This window comes from Pelophylax lessonae (assembly GCF_965119305.1).
Source record: "Pelophylax lessonae genome assembly, chromosome: 7".
NCBI classification, from domain to species: Eukaryota; Metazoa; Chordata; class Amphibia; order Anura; family Ranidae; genus Pelophylax; species Pelophylax lessonae.
In genome coordinates, this window is record NC_138774.1 from 178,173,568 (window position 1) to 178,191,226 (window position 17,659).

At 44.8% G+C, this 17,659-nt stretch overlaps 1 protein-coding gene across 1 annotated transcript in view; it reads right to left on the reverse strand.

The window, feature by feature from the left end:
- The window catches only part of CNTRL (centriolin), a 166,877-nt gene that overhangs the window by 59,576 nt on the left and 89,642 nt on the right, over window positions 1–17,659 (reverse strand). Inside the window, exons 16-19 of the mRNA XM_082263161.1 lie at window positions 16,376–16,583; window positions 15,447–15,626; window positions 15,178–15,357; window positions 11,723–11,839 (exon numbers count right to left, since the gene is read on the reverse strand). Coding sequence (XP_082119287.1) covers window positions 11,723–11,839; window positions 15,178–15,357; window positions 15,447–15,626; window positions 16,376–16,583 — 685 coding nt within the window. The remainder of the gene's footprint in view (window positions 1–11,722; window positions 11,840–15,177; window positions 15,358–15,446; window positions 15,627–16,375; window positions 16,584–17,659) is intronic.

Consider the following 17,659-nt stretch of genomic DNA (forward strand, 5'->3'; position numbering starts at 1 on the left):
TGCAGAAATAAGTGTCCGCAATTTCGCCCTCTTTGCCATGCAATAGTAAATAAGTGCTTCTGAGTGTACTTTGGTGGCCAGGCATTCCTTCTGCCTGAGCAGTTGCTTCACATTTCGGCAGTGACCTTTGATGACACAGCTCAATGGAGGAGCTTGCATGCAAACCCATAGCTCTTCAACCTAACCATGATTTCCTCTCATGTGGAGCATTGCAACATGGCTCTCTACACACAGTGCCTAGCACTTTATAGGTGAAACAGACAGACATTTACTCTTCCAACAACCTGTACTCAGGGACCCAGCGAAGGTGTACAGACAGCTTTCTGGTTATTGCAACCCGTTTGCACTAACAGTGGTCCCACTGCCTTTCCTTAAAGTGCTTCTTATACACTAACGCTTTTACGCTCAGCTGGTCCACTGGTATTCCTGAGGGATTAGTCTAGCACCCTTTTTTTTTAATGCAGTATTAAACCCAAAACCAAAAATGTAATATATTGCAGGTTACCAATTATAAGATGTGGTGGCTGCATTATTTTTTTTTTTTTTTGGTTTTAGGGGTTTTTTTCCCTTCTGTTTTTCTTTTATAACCTGGTGATTTGGCTAGTAAAACCCATACTGTATTAGGGCTCATGCATACTGCAGCTCAAAGAAGCGGCTCCTGCAGGCTTTTGAGCTTTTTTTTTAGCTCTCTTCTTTTCCTGCATGAAAACTCCTCTCCATGTTAGCCAATGTGTCCATGCACACTATGGCTTTTTCAGGAGTTTAAAGGCATATGCTCTTACAGGCAGAAACCCCCCCCTCTCCCCCCCCCCCCACCAAACCCACGTTTTTGAGAGGAGCTTTCCAGAAGACAAGAGGCCTAAGTGCGCAAAAAAGAGTGCAAAAAAGAGTGCAAAAAAGAGCAAAAAAGCATTAAAAAAGCTTAAAGAAGGTCGAAAACACACACAAAAAAAAATGTGGGGAGGGTCTGTAAAAAAAAAAAAACAAAAAAAAAACACTTATGCTCAAAAAAGCTTAACCAGTTGCCGCCCACCCACCGTGAAATGACGGCTGAGCAGTGCGGCTCTTGTTCTGGGGCGACATATGACGATGCCCCAGAACAGCCACTCTCAGCCGTGCCATTTTCCTATAACACGGCGCAATCCTGATCTTGGTAAAGAGCCACGTTATTGGCTCTTTACCCATGTGATCGGCTGTGTCAAATCACAACCAGTCACATGTAAATGCAGAAGTGCCGTTTATCCGCGCTCCTCATCTCACACTGTCAGTGTGTGGCGAGGAGAGCCGATCAGCGCCCATCAGTGCAGCATATTAGTGCCACCTCATTAGTGCCCATCAGTGCAGCCTCATCAGCACACATCAGTGAAGGTAAAAAATTATTACAAATGTTACTGACAGAAACTAAGAAAAAACTTTCTTTCAAAATTTTCCATTTCTTTTTTTAGCAAAAAATAAAAAGCAGTGATTAAATACCACCAAAAGAAAAGCTCAATTTGTTTGAAAAAAAAATAATAATTTAATTTGGGTACAGCATTGCATGACCACGCAATTTTCATTCAAAGTGTGACAGCACTAAAAGCTGAAAATCGGCCTTGGCAGGAAGGGGGTGAAAGTGGCCTGTATTGAAGTGGTTAAAGAAGCTCAAAGACGCTCAATCAAAATGTTCAAAAGAGCCCAGAAAGCACAAGCTTCATTGAGCTGAAAAAATGTAAAAAAAAAAAAAGCTCAGGAGCACCGCCTAGTAAATCACTTAGGGACCCCAAGGGGACGCTTTGGTTGTCCCCACTCTTTAGCAAAAATTCTGTCAAAATAGGCGGGGAAAGGAAACACCTTTGCCGCTCTGGATGGCTTGTGAGTGCCCAAGGGAACCTGTGCCTCTGTCGCAGGAGGTGGACCAGACCAGCCACACAGCCCCAGCGTAGGTAGAGGGGAGGGGGGAGTAGGATGGGAGGAAGGGGAACCGGGGGGTGCGACCATCCCAAGGAGGGGCCCACGTTCACCCCAGGGGGAGAGGGGGGACAGCTACTCATTATACCAGGAACCAGGTGGGCATTGCTCCAGACAGAACCCCTCGCCATCTAATAGGGGGGCTGTCGGCCAGGAGGAACTCTGCAACTCGGGCCGAGACACGGTCGTATGCGACCTCGTGAGGCGTTTAACTCGCAGGCCAGCTGCGACCTAGCGCAGAACTAAGGTCTGTGCGTGCTTGCTGGCTAGATTGGGGTGACCACTGGATCTAGATTATACAGCCCGTCGCCCAGTCCGGCAGTTGATTGTAGATCTCACAGGAAAAAAAAAAAAAAAACAGGAGAAAAATTTCTAAAAAGAAAAAATTGCCAGGACCAGAGGTCCCAGCAAGGAACTAAGTCCTGACTAGGCAGAAAAAAAACTAACTATAGCAGGAAAAGGATGTATACTCCCTGGGACTGCCCATAGGCATAGCCAGACTTTTTTTCTGCCTAGTGTCCTACTCCTGTAGGGGGCAGTATAACCCAATGGTTAAGAAGAGCCATGTCAGTCAATGAAAGATGACGCTTTTTATTTTTTACTAATCACTTAGAACCCCAAAAGACTGTATATTTTCTGAAAGCAAAGGCCCCCGGAGAAAGAAAATGGTGCTAATTTTTTATGTCACACGATATTTTTGCAGCGGTTTAACAAATGCAAATTTTCAGGAAAATACACTTCAATGAATTTTAGTAGACACAAACACAATATAGTAGCTAATTTTTGGTAAAATATAAATATGTTACGCTGAGTAAAACGATACATGTCGCACTTTAAATTGAACACGCCCGTGGAATGGTGCATAACTAGCAGTACCTAAAAATCTCCATAAGCAACACTTTAAAAGCCTTTACGGAATTATTGTTCTTGCTCTGATGTTCATGGCAATACCTCACGTGTGGTGTGATCACAGTTTACATGTGTGCAGAACCTACATATGGGACAGGAGCGCATAGCATAGTGGTCAGGCAATGCAGTGACATCTTTGCTGCCATTGTGCAATGTGCTAGGTGTTCAGTGTGACCCTGCACCTTTAAGGAAGGGTAGGCTCCCTCCAGTCACATGTCCTCCATCTATCCATCAGAATACATGTGCTCTCAATGTGGAGACTGTTTAAAGGTAGAGTTAGGGTCTGTAGATATCAGGGTGCCTTGCCGTGGCCTGCAGCTTACGCATGTATTTGCAAATGTGTGCAACTAAACCCCTGTTTTTAAAGCATACTGTTAAACAGGTTAATTCGGTTGGTCACTGGCTGGTTGGTAAGTAGTGACTGTAAATCCCCTTGCTTTTTTGATCTGCGTTTGCCCTTCCAGTGCTTCTTACTGTTAAGACCAGTTATAGGTGGGGGAGGTGACCACTTTTTGCAATATGGGACAGGAGTGCATCGCATACTAGCACATTATGTGAAACTTACCTTAAAACAAAGCCCTCCGGCGTCGCGCTGTCACCACTGAAAGCGCTTGCATCCTCACCCGATTTTCCTTCTGGGTTCGTGGACTCCGACTGTGTGAGTGGCCCGAGCTGCGACGATGTGCGGCACAGGACTCTGAAGGAACGGCACAGTATGCTGTTCCATATGTCACCAGCTGCATTAAAAGTAAATATCTCCTAAACAGTGCACGTTTAGGAGATATTTACTGTTCCTATAGGTAAGCCCTACTATAGGCTTACCTATAGGTAAAAGTCATGCATGGGAATTTACTCCCACTTTAACCACTTGCCGTCTGCTCACTAGAGCTCTACTGCGGCAAAGTGGTTCGTTATCGTCTGGCGAAGTAGACCTACGTCGCCAGACACTCCCCTTTCTCGGCGGCACGCGCACGCCGCTGGAGGCTCGCTCCCGCTGTATTCATTCACAGCGGGAGTCGGGCCAGGGGAGGAGCAGCGGCAATCGCCGCTGCTCTTCCCCGATCGTCGGGGAATCGAGTGTGGAGATCCGCCTGCTTGTGTAAACAGAGCGGGCGGATCTCCTAAGTGACAGGCAGGGTCAGATTGCAGGGTTCAGCATAGCTGAACATGCGATCTGTCTCTGTGTCACTCAGTCACCTTCCCCCACACACGTTAGTAAGCACCAGGCATACATTAACCCCTCCCTCTCCAATAAAATTAACCCCTTCCCTGCCAGTGTCATTTTTACAGTAACAGTGCATATATATAGCACTGATTACTGCAGTAATGTCACTGGTACCCCCAAAAGTGTAAAAAATGTCAGTCAAGGGTCCGATCTGTCCGCTGCAATGTCGCAGTCCGGCAAAAAAAAAAAAAAAAAAAAAAAAATCGCAGATTGCCGCCATTACTCGTTAAAAAAAAAAAAAAAAAAAAAAAAAAACACCAAAAATGACAGAAATCTTTCCCTTAGTTAGTAAACACAATAACTTTTGCGCAAACCAATCAAAATACGCTTATTGTGATTTTTTTTACCAAACATAGGTAGCAGAAAACAAATTGGTCAAAAATGTAAAAAAAATTCAATTTTTAAATTTTTTGGGGGGGAATTTCATATAAAAAAAATGTGAAAAAAATGGATTTTTGTAAAATCTTACCGTAAAATCCTTTTCTCTTAAGCTCATTGACAGACGTAGTCCTCCTTGATTAATATCAACTCGGGTTATACTGCCCTCTACAGGAGTAGGACTAGCCACACCCTAGGGGCAGTCCCAGAGGGTATATCCTCTCACTTCCTGCTCTAGCAAATCAGTTATGTCACAAAGCAGTGTTTAGAGAATTTAACCCAACCCAACTCAAAAACAGAGGGGCGGGTACTACGTCTGTCAATGAGCTTAAGAGAAAAGGATTTTACGGTAAGATTTTACAAAAATCCATTTTTCTCTGTCGCTCATTGACAGACGTAGTCCTTGATTAATATCAACTCGGGACGTCCCAAAGCAGTGCCACAAATGAGGGGTGGGAAAATGGAAATCAAAATCCAATCTAGAAGGCCCAACCGGTGCCAACTAGAAGTTTAAAAGGCTCATCAAACAAAAGATGAGACTCAACAGAAATTCCAACGGAAAAAAACCCTCGAGGTAGACCACCGGTCTCCTCAAATTGTGGTCTGCAAAACCTTGCGGCCAAATGAGGCATCCACTGATGCCATCACATCAACTTTATAAAATTTTGTAAAAGGTATGCACCGACTACCAGGTAGCCGCCTTGCACACCTGGACCACTGACGCCTGATGGCGGTAGGTCCAGGAAGTACTGAGTGCTCGAGTGGAGTGCGCCTTAATAAGGAACGGAGGATTCCGACCCTTAATAGAATAAGCCTGTACCACCGACTGTCTAATCCATTTGGAGATAGTCGCGGCAGATGCAGGCAACCACTTTCTGGGGCCATCCGTGATCGCAAAAGTGAATCCGTCTTACGGAACGATTCCGTAGTCTTCAGGTATACCCTGATTGCCCGCACCACATCCAAGGAATGCAACGCACATTACCGAGGATGACTGGGCTTAGGACACAAGGAAGGTAGCACAATATCTTCATTCAGATGAAAGTCTGAAAACCACCTTAGGAAAAAAGGATGGCTTCGGATGAAGAACTACCTTCTCCCTATGAATCCCCAGATATGGGAATTACACAATAATGCAGTCAGTTCTGACACCCTGCGTGCAGAAGTGATAGCCACCAAGAAGGCCACCTTCTGGGATAATGTAAGCAAGGGAATCTCCCTGATATTTTCAAAGGGAGGTTTCTGAAGAACCGACAACACCAAATTAAGATCCCAGAGTGGTAAGGGCGCGCGCACTGGCGAAGCCATGTGCTGCACCTCCTGGATGAAATTCCGCCAAGGAATGAGTAGCTTGAGGCTTCTGGAAGAAGATTGCTAACGCTGAAACCTGACCCTTGATAGTGCTCAAGGATAGTTTCTGCTCAACCCCCTTTTGCAGAAAAAACCAAGATTCGGGTCACCGAATAGGTACGTGGGGGAAAACTCCTACGATTCACACCACGCAATGTAAGCCTTCCATGTGCGATAATAGACTTTGCTGGAAGTCGCTTTTCTTGCTTTAATTAGAGTAGGAATAACTGAAGCTGACAATTCCTTGTCCTTCAGTACCTGGGTCTCAATGGCCAGGCCGTTGAAGCCAGCGACTGTAAAGCACGATGGAAGATCGGTCCTTGAGACGGCAGATCCTCCCTGAGAAGAAGTCTCCAAGGAGCGTCCGCGACTAGTCTTGCCCAAGTCGGCGTACCCGGCTTGACGAGGCTAGCCGGAATTAGCGGGATAACTGGAGTTCCCTCCACCTCTATCCTGCGGAGAAATCTCAGCAGTAACTTGAGAAGGGGGAAGACATACAGTAGCTGATACTTCCCCTACGGGGCGCTCAGCGCGTCTGCTGCGTCCGCTAGAGGATCGCGGGCGCGAGCCCTGTTGAGCCAACCTGCCAACAGATCCATCTCCGGGGTGCCCCAATGAAGGGACAGCTGGAGAAATACTTCTGGATGAAGAGACTATTCCTCTTGATCCAGAATCTGACGGCTGAAATAATCTGCCTGTCCACCCCCGTGATAACTATCGCGGAGAGAACTGGAACAACTGTTCCCCCAATAGGAATGTTGGCCACTTCTATGGCCGCCAGGGCACTCTTGGTGCCCCCTGGTGATCGACATAAGTCATAACCGAGGCATAGTCCGATTGGATCCGAACCGGGCTGCCCTGGAGCTGCTCGGTCCAGTAAATCAGACAAAGTCTGATCGCTCTCAGTTCCAACACATTTATCGGTGACCTGGAATTTATCAGAAGAAATGACTTCCCCTGGCTGAGCATCGGAGACCGAAGCCACCAGACCAGAGCCTCCCTGGTCCGCTCGCTCAATCGGATCCGATTGTCCAGGGAATCGGAAATTCCGATTCCATATGAGAAGAATCTCCTCTATGGAGAATTCGGGTATGAGACTGGGCAAACGGTACTGCCTCTAAAGAGGCGACCATCAATCCCAGCCAGTTGACGGACAGTAATATCCGAATCATGACTGAATCTTCCAGAGTTTCTCTGCATGGAAAAACACTCTTGCCAAGGATGTATCCAAAATTAGGCCCAGATAGTTCAGTTTCCTGGTGGGAACCAGGGATGATCTTTGGGAAAAGCAACAAAAACGCTGATGTCCTGCGAAGATGGGGATATGAAGATAGGCACCCTAAATGTCTATGGACGCCAGGAAATCCCCCTGATGCAGGGAGGCCACCACTGTATGGATAGACTCCATCTCTTCCAAGACCAGAATTGGACGCACCTAGCCCTTTTTCCTGGGCATTGTGAACAGGTTCGACTAGAACTCCTCCAAGGAATGGGAACTACCACTGCTTGTTGCATCAAGCTGTCCCCCGCAAAGCTTTTTAAGCGACCCGGGGATGTCGAATATTGGAAGGGAAGAATCGCACCGGTGGAAGTGATCGAAACTCGATCTTGTATCCCGACCATATGACCTTGCGAACCCCTTTATCCGGGATTCTGGAAAGCCCTGGATACGGAAACCGGTGAAGACGTCCCCCCACCCTAGAGATGGGTGAGGTCCATTCTGTCAATCCCACGGGATAACAGTGGCTTTTTTTAGTCTGGAAATCGGTGAGTCCACTATTGGTGGTACCGTCCATCTTTGTAATGAGGGATTCCTCAAAAATGATAGCGCCTAGCAATGCGTTTGGAAATAGCAGAGGCTTGTTTACGGACGACCCCATTTGAGCAAGGGAAACCCTTCATAATTTTGGTAGGCTTGCCAGTACCAAAGAAGGAATATGAGTCTCCGCTACCTCTGCCCGTGTAACCTCAAGATTTAAGGTTTCCCGGACAGACACAACTAGTGCTTCCACCAACGCTTCTTGTGCTATGGCGGAGGCAGACGCGTCCTCCTCACTGTCTGAGGAGACCGTACCTGAGACAACAACCCCAGAAAAAGGGGCTGCAATGACCAGCTCAGAATCCGTATCTGAAGTATCAGATGACCTAGGGGTAGGCGGGGGTCGCTCTTCTTGACCCCCGTCCCTGACAGGCTACCTCCACCTGGGATACCAAAGACTCCAAAACTGCTGATAATGCATCATCACAAAATGGGGTACTGGAGGGTCCTGCGGCCACCCCGAGGGGATCAGGTGGGGATACATGTGTGGCAGGGTTCATGTAACAAGACACTTGCCAACAAACACAAAAAAATTAATTGCAAGAAAAAAACATTTTTTTTTTTTTTAACTTAGTCCCCCAGCGCAATAGCGCCCCTCAGTCTACCTGCTTGGACCCCTCAGAAAGAGAGAGAGAGGCGCCAACTCCTGACAGAACCCCTCTCCACCGGGGTGGGGGGGCTGTCGACCAATACGGACGCTGTGACTCTGTTGGTCATTGGCGTCCAGGCGAGACGTTTAACTCGCAGGGTCAGTCCCCGTCCAGTGGGACTATGTCGCGGCCGACCCAGCGCGGAGCTATGGCCTGCATGCGCTCGTAGGCTGAACTGGGGTGACCACTGGATCTCAACATCCAGCCCGTCGCCCAGTTCCAGCTTTCTTGCTTGAAGATCTCACAGGAACACTGGAGAAAAAAGCTGTCTAAAAAAAAATCTTTCTAAGAAAAAAATCCTGCCAGGACCGAAGATCCTAGCAAGGCATCTAGGTCCTTACTCCTAACTAGACAGAAAAAAACTGATTTGCTGTAGCAGGAAGTGAGAGGATATACCCTCGGGGACTGCCCCTAGGGTGTGGCCAGAACGTTTTCTTTCCTTTCTAGTCCTACTCCTGTAGAGGGCAGTATAACCCGAGTTGATATTAATCAAGGAGGACTACATCTGTCAATGAGCGACAGAGAAATATTGTTATTTTTTTCAAAATTTATGCTCTTTTTTTGTTTATAGCGCAAAAAGTAAAAATCGCACAGGTGATCAAATACCACCAAAAGAAAGCTCTGTTTGTGGGAAAAAAAGGACGTAAATTTCGTTTGGGTACGGCGTCTCACGACCGCGCAATTGTCAGTTAAAGTCGCACAGTGCCGAATCGCAAAAAGTGGCCTGGACGTAAGACAGCAAAATCCTCCGGTGGTAAAGTGGTTAAACCCAAAAGTAAACATTTATTGCATTACAGCAGGGTTTCTCCACCAGGGTTCCGTGGAACCATAGGGTTCCTCCTGAGGTTGCTAGGGGTTCCTTGAACAACAGACAATTTCTGCCTCTCAGATAAGTTTCCAATGACACCATTGTTCCTTTTAGCCATCTGTAAGGGGGTAATTCTTCCCAAAGATGACAAGAGTAAGGAGCATTCTTCCCACTGACTGTCACACTAATGTGTCATGAGTTGTAGATTTAAAATTTTTAGCAGGGGTACCCAGAGACCAGAAATTTATTTCAAGGGTTCCTCTGTGTTGAAAAGGTTGAGAAAGGCTGTATTACAGCTTTTCAATCCTTTGATGTGATGGCTGTAATATTTCCCTTTTTTTAGGCTCTCTTTCTTCTGTTTTCATCTGGTGATCCAGCCAGTTACCCCCAACGCAGGTAAAAGTCTGTGAATATTTCCAGTTGAAAAGTCCATTCTCCTGGAGAAAACCCACTTGACAATTTTCCACCCCAGGAATGTGTACAGTGAAAAGGGCTGGAACAAAGTTCTGCCCAAGACAGGAGAAGGTCAACTTTTTCCTGAACAGCATGACTTTGTGTCCTATCTTAATGGCTGGTTTATGCAACAGCTTTCGCATTGTATGACAGCACCCTGACGAAGAGGCCCCAAAGGAAGCATGAAGAAGAGCATGAAAATTTCAGGCTGTTCCAGGATGATGTTAGGCAGCTTCCGCTCCTCTGATGACGACATTCCCTGAACAGAAAGGTTCTCCAGAACACCTCCTCAGCTCAACAGGTTAGCATTTGTCCTAAAGACTTTCTTTGTCTTCAATGAATCACTGGTCCTGGACCTGTAGAACACCCTACCAGCAAGGACACTGGGAATGCAGTATACCAGAGGATGCAGCACGCAGGATCCAGCGCTAATCAGTAGACATTATAGGTTGACCCTTCTCTTGCATGTAGGGTCCATGGACAGTCCCCTCTTGGCTGGGGAGGGGTTATGCCTGGACAGGAATTTCTGGCCAGTGCCCATTCATCTGAAGATGACAGTATAACCCAAGTAGTCTTAACAATAAAGCCCTCTCTGCCCTGTGGTGTACGATTGAGAAAACACATCTACTCTCCTGAGGTATATAGCGATTGAGTTTGTGGGAGGGGTTATTCTGTGCTGACCAATCGTGTCCAATTCTCCTGTAGACAGCAGTATAACCAGACATTCTAAGAATTCTGATAACTTCTGTGACCCTCGATAGACCATAAAGAACTAGGATTTTTGTACAAACCATAAAATCCTCACCTGAGGGACACAGCTCCCTACTCTTCTCTTTGGACTGCTTACTACAAATGTGTAGGACTGGTGGGGAGGTGGTATAGTCTCTAGGGTGCTGACATTTTTTTCTTTTTTTTGTGCCTAGTGTCCATTTCTCCTGTAAGCAGAAGAATAGGTCCTATGATCAAAGCATGGTCCCTTGGACTCAGAGAAAACTATTACAGCTAGTACAACAAAAAAAAAATCTTATATTTTACCCCCTTTCCAGATGAAGGTGGAATAGAGCACTTGCAGTCACCCCTACAAACTACAATAACAAATCTCTGCCCATCATTGCTCTACTACATCATGTTGATTCACAGTGGTTTTTGAGATTGGTAATGCTTTAATTTTAATGTTCTAAACGAGTTTGGCAAAACGCATTTCAAACACCAGTATTCTCTGGATATAAAGGTTTTATTAGGTCATGTGAGCTGAGCCTTTTTAATGCAAACTTGATTAGGTAAGAAATTAGGCAAGAACTGCTTTGCGAATAAAGACAGTTGTCATATCTTCTGCAACAAAAGATGACCCTGCAATTGGCAGGAAAAAACAAACATTAACATGGTAGCAAACCTCTGATATGAAATATGAACAAAGTACATCCCTCTATGGTGTGTACTGGTCTCAATCCAGAGCACTAAGTGTAATTTCTGTCTGCTGCCTTCTTCCTTTCCCTATCTGCGTCACTTCTGACAAGTTTTCCTGATACCAAAATTAAAAATGAGATGGGGAAAGGAGCATCAGCATACAACCTGTGATTAACAGCCTTGGATCTGTTCCTATGTGCTGTATGTAAAGGATTGTGTTCCCTTCCCTCCAATCAGCTCTTACTGAGCTCTGAGGACTCCATACATACCCCCTGCTTTCTGAAACTCAGACAAGCTGTAAAAAGTCTAAGGCTGTTAACAAGAGAATCCAAAACAAACAGGTGCTGCGCCAGAAAAATGAATAGTGAATATGTAAAAAAAATAAATAAAAATTATATGTATAATGACAATATGTGTAAATAATAAGCAAACTCAATGACCTTATATTGTGGAAGTGGATAACACTATCTGGTGTTGGCTGCCGGATATTTTTTTCAAAAACATTTTTTTTCTATTTATTTCACATAACTGCGCTGATAGCTTTTTTGCACATTGTTAACAAGAGAAGACTTAAGATAAACAGGTACAACTGATGTAGGAGGATTAGTTTTATCTTCGTGTATCATCTGAGGCTAGACACTTTTCTTTTTTATATGTGTTTACAACCCCATTAAACAATGTTGGATGAGGATTCTGAAAGTTCAAGACTTTTTTACATGCAGTAAATCTGTACCATTCTGTACAAAGAACTAATGACTGGGCCCCGCAGTCCTCACCTGTCTCTCCTTATCTTGTAGTAGTTCTTGCAGAAGATCAATTTCCGCCTCAGCTTTAGCCAAATCTCTAGCCGCTTGAGCTGCCTGGGAGCTGAAATTGTCTGCTTCCCGCATCTCCTGCCATAAAGAGAAAAGAAAATTGTTCTCATTACTGACAACATTATTAGATCTACCCAATATAAATACAGCATTGTGTCAGCCATTACTAAAAGCAAAATAAGTACAGTTCAAGAGACGTTCAGTCATAAAAGTTATAATTTTTCAGGTTTATTGCCCTGCTTTTCCATCTTGCCCAATCAGAGAACACCTTGCATTCACTGTATCAATCAGCAAATGGCTCCCAAGCCAAACGGCCACTCCCTGTGGTTACTGTGCAGCAGGGCAGTCGTCACTCGTCATGCGATCCGGAAGACAGCGGTCATCACTGAGGTAGCGACTACTACAGTGATTTCCATCTTCCACAGGGACCCCTATTATGTATGGAAAATGCATACCTATATTGATCCAAGGTAGACCAATGTAACTGCAAAAAATCTATATCTGGAATTCAGCCTTAACTTGAATTCGTTTTTCTGCAAATAACTCATGATGGTCATTAAAGCGGAGTTCCACCTGTTTGTGTTTATTAAAAGTCAGCAGCAACAAAAAGTGTAGCTGCTGACTTTTAATAAACGCACACTCACGTGTCCCACGGTCCAGCGACGCGGCCGGCGGGAGCCTTGGTTCTCTCCCTCTTTTCCCCACGGCACCTGCATCTCTAGTGTGGGCACCCGGCTGTGACAGCTTGCGGCTTCCCAGCCGGGTGCGCACTGTGCATGTACGAGTCGCGCTGCGTGTCCTGAATGGACAGGCAATCTTCTGGGACCTGTGATGTGCCCCAGAATATTGCAGGGAGAGGAGAACTTCCACTTGTAACACCTAGGCGGCCCGAGCGAAAGTGGGAGCGGATGGATACCAGTCAAATCTAGTTACCCGCTCCCCCCAAAAAAATGACATGCCAAATGTGGCATGTAAGGGGGTCAGGAGACCTTGAAGCAGAAATTCCATTTCTCTGCTTTAATATGCCATTTTTAGGGAAATCTCTCAGCAATCAGTTTTTAACTACTTGCCGCTCGCCCACCGTCAAATGACGGCGGAGCGGTGCAGCTCTCATACTGGGAGGATGTCATATGACGGCGCCCCAGAACAGTCGCTCTCACATGGCCGCGCCGTGTTCCTAGGACACGGCACGACCTCGATCTTGGTAAAGAGCCAATGACGTGGCTCTTTACCCATGTGATCGGCTGTGTCTAATCACAGCCAGTCACATGTAAATGAGGAAGTGTAGTTTATTGGTGCTCCTCACCTCACACTGTTAGAGTGTGTGGCGAGGAGAGCAGATCAGTGGCTCCACCACAAAGGGAAGTCCAGGACAGGTAATCAGGGCATTGATCATCAGTGCCCTGATTACAGTAAAGAAAAAACAGTGCACATCAGTGACACCAACCAATGACCATCAGTGACACCAATTAGTGCCCACCAGTGACCTCAATCAGTGCGCACCATTAATGCCAGTCAGTGCCTGCTCATCTGTGCTGCCCATCAGTGCCGCCCGCCAGTGCCCATCAGTGCCACCTATAAGTGCCCATCAGTATGGCATATTTGTGCCTTCTCATCAGTGCAGCCTATCAGTGCCGCCTCAGCACACATCAGTGAAGGAGAAAAATTACTTATTTACAAAATATACTGACCATAATTAAGAAAAACTTTCTTTTTTCTCAAAATTTTCTGTCTTTTTCTTTTTTTTTTGTAAAAAAAAACCCCATTGGTGATTAAATACCACCAAAAGAAAGCTCTATTTGTGTGAAAAAAATGATAAAAACGTCATTTGGGTACCGCATTGCATGACCGCGCAATTGTCATTCAAAGTGTGACGGCTCTGAAAGCTGAAAATTGGCCTGGGCAGGAAGGGGGTGAAAGTGCCCTGTATTGAAGTGAAAAATTACAAAATGGATGAATGCAATCTATCAACAGTTATTCTGTGTAGGTAAAAATCACATAAAATTGATAGGTGATTAAAAATCAATGTGATTCAAACCACATACGTATAATTCTCTGATGTGTAGCTCTACAGAGCAAAACAAAATGGCTAGTGGTACAAAAATATAAAAGTACATAAATCTGTGAACATTAATTAAAACATATATCAGTTCATAATAAAGGAAAAATCCTCTTGCTGTGGATATAGGTGAAAAATCAACTAAAACCCGTGAAGTGGAAAAGAGTCCAAAATTATGCAAGAAAAAGGTGAAGATGATTAAGGTGTCCCTCCACCAGGTGAAATTTCTCCTTACCGGGCGGGAGAAGGCAAGTGCTATAAGGATGATCCAACTTGTCACAACGTATATTCTAACTTAGGTCACCTTCAAACGTGAACAAACTCCCAGTGCAACACAGGCAAACCTGGCCTCTTACCAAAATGAACAGCAAACAGGCTCAGCAATCACTGTAATGGGGCTCTAAGCGATGTTCCTTCCTTCCTTGTCAGGGAAGTGAGTGGAAGAGAGACTCTCAAGCTGTGTAGCAAGTGGGAGCAGACAAGGAGTCAAACTGTGGGAACTGTTAAGCTGTCTGCCTGTCCTGAAGGAGGAAGGAACATCGCTTAGAGCCCCATTACAGTGTTGGCCAGCACTGGAACCGAGAGTCAAAGGTGAGAGGCCCCCTGAATGTATGCAGTTGCTCCCCTGGCAATTGCCTGAACTCATTTTGATAACTCGCCATCTTCTAATTCCTAAGTAGGCATTATCAGTAACAGTTTTTAGGACACTGAATCAGCTGTCATAAAACTAAAACATTCCTCATAACTACATGGCTTGGTTATGTAATACAGTTATGCACCGTAAATATAAAGGGTCTTCTGGCATCATGTGGTGTCTCCTCTTAGGCAGATTATTACTTTTGGAGTAAAGTACAAACATTTAAGCGTGGACTTCTATCAATTTAGGTCTATAGCACCTACACACCATTTTACAATTCATGACCTCTAGAGAAATAAGGGCAGGACTGTACCCTTTTCAGTTACTGGGTAATTAAGGCCCAGTGGTGACTGACCATGCTGTGACAAACAGGACTATAATACAGCAGGAAGACCCAAATACATGAGGAGAGTAACATTTGGTCTAAGTTTTATCATTCAGAGGTAACGCAGAAGTGCATGTAGATACCAGACAAGAGGCTCAGTTCATGAAGCTAACACATAACGATCCTTTTGTTTTTTGTTTTTTTAAAGAAGTTATTTTCATCTAGTTAAACTAGCTAAAAATTAGTCACATGGCTGAAATAAAAATGTTATTTTTGTGAAGCTTCATTGAGCCCATATTTATTTTAGACTTAAGTACACTGATAAGAAGAAAATGTCATAAAACACTAATTAGCCACCACAATTGCGGTTTTATTCTAAACATGCCATGTAATACCTCAGAACGCTCTCGGTTGATTTGAAGCACTGTGCCATGGAGAGACCTCAGCTGGTCTTTGGCATTAGTCAGCTCCGAGGTGGCCAATTTGTCTGACATAGCCACAGCCTTCTTCAACTCCCTGAGTTCGTTTTCAAGTCCGGAGAGGTGTTTCTGTGCCTTGGCATCCTCCATTCTCCTCTGGAATATAAGTAACAGGGTGTTAGATATACAGTATATGGAATAAATGTGTCTAATTTCCCACATACAAATCAGAGTGAGATTCCAACCTCACTCTCCAGATCATGTAGTGCTGTGAGCAGCCTCTCGCGTTCTTCATCTGCTTCCACCAGCTGCTGGTCAGCCAGACTTTGGAACTCTTCCATTGTCTTCAGCTTGCCATTCAATTGATGTACTTCTCTCTCCAGTTGCTGCACTCTGGCCTCACCCTGCTTTTTCTCCTGCTGAATCTGCAATCACAAAATTAGAAGATATGTAGACTGTAGAACGAGAACAAACATTAGAAACACTGAATAAAAATAGTTTGATGAAAAAAAAACAGTGTACATTCACATTGGCATTTTCACTGCAGTACATCTGGTAGTGTTTGGATACAAACAACCTACCTGCCTGCCTTTTAAAAAACTGTGTGCAAGTGTGTATTATATATACATACACACACACACACACAAACAAATATAATCAGCACCTCCTCCAAAAACTAGTCCATGTCAGCATTGCTGATGGTAGATGAGGGCCCTTGACAGCCCTCGACTCTCCTAGATAGGCTACTGAGATGCAGGTTGAGCCTCCTGGATAGGGTTGCTGAGCATCAAATTATGAAGTACTGTAATCTCTTTGTATCCCCTTGGTGCCGAGTGGCAGCATGAGCGGCTAATAGACCTGTGCCGGGAGCATGCACCCTGTGCGCTCCCAGCGCTGTGGCCAGTGGCTAATGGAAACCTCCTGATCGCTGCTTGCCATTCTAAGTTTTCCAATCATGTGACTGCCGTGACAGTCAATCACGACAGTCACATGGCCATAAGCCCCGCCCCATCATGCTAATGTCCGTAAAGGTCCAGACCCACAGGGTTACTACTATATATTATATTCGAATCTGACAGATTTTCCAGTGCACTCATACCAGGCTTTCAAGAAATAAAAAACAAAAAATGTTTCAGTTTCGATCTCTCATGGACTGGATAGAAGTTTCTCTCACCCTGGCTTCTGCAGCTTTGTTGCAAGCTTTCTTAAATTCTCCTGGAGCCTCTTTTGCTTTCTCCTGCAGGGCTGCCATTTCCTCCTGTAACTTTCTCTGCCTCTCCTCTGCTTCTCGTTTCTCCTCCTCCGCCTTCCCCAAAACTTCATTTATCTGCTGCTGCAGTTCGGCAAGATTCTGACCAAGAATGTCTGAGCGACCAGAAGACCTAAAGTGTAAAAGAAAAATAGTTGTGAAATTCAGCATTATTTGGTGTGAAATATATGTAATGATTTTTCCTACTTCAAGGTAAACTCCAGGCATTAAGTGTATAAAAAAAAAAACCCTGAAAATAAAGTGGGATTGTTTACTTACCAGTAAAATCAATTTTTTGTAGAACAGTACAGGACACATGATCGTAAGTCTATAATAGACGGCTACATTTATGTAATTGGACAATGGCAAAAAAGGAGCTGCGGGGAGATCCCCTATATCACCCTTTCCATTTAGGCCCCTAAATCACACTGCCAGCTAGGCCCAGTTTTGTAGCAAAGCAATAGGGAGATCACAAACAACAGAGGGTGGGACCTGTGTACTGTGTACTGTACTCCAAGAAACAGATTTTACTGGAAAGTCAAAAATACAACTTCATTGTACAGCAAACACAAGATGTTTGATCCTTAACCATGGGACATAGAAAAGCAGTCAAATTGAGAGTAGAACAGCAAACGCTAACAGACCCACATAACACCTGTCAAAAGGGGCTCAGCAAAACTTGGAAAGCAGCTTGTAAACACCTTACACCCAAAACTGGTATCCGAGACGGCCTAAACATACACCTAGTAAAACCTAATGCAGGTTGTGTCCCCTTGCAAATCTTGAGAGTGCCCTTTAACAGAGAAGGGGGGAGTCCTATCCTTTGGGCCACATGTCAAACATAAGGCCCATGGGCCAAATTGGGTTTGACAATTGTTGTTTCCTATTGTAGTGGTGTTAATCAATTGGGCCCCATATGGCTGGTTTCTAAAAGTTTTCCTCTTCTTGTGAGTTATACGTTATAGCCAGTTGAGCGAATACCAGATATATGGAGGATCCCAGTTTACTTTAAAAAGCATTTATCCCAGGGCCCACATCTATGTTTATTCTCAGTTTATTGCGCTTATTACATGATAGGTCTTTAAAAACTTTAATATAATTTGCAAAGTTTTATGTAATGACGGTGAACAGATGTGTAATCTTCTGGTATTGGGCCGTTGTCGTTGGCTCCATTTTCTATTGTTCTCCTATTGCCCAATGTTACTTTTT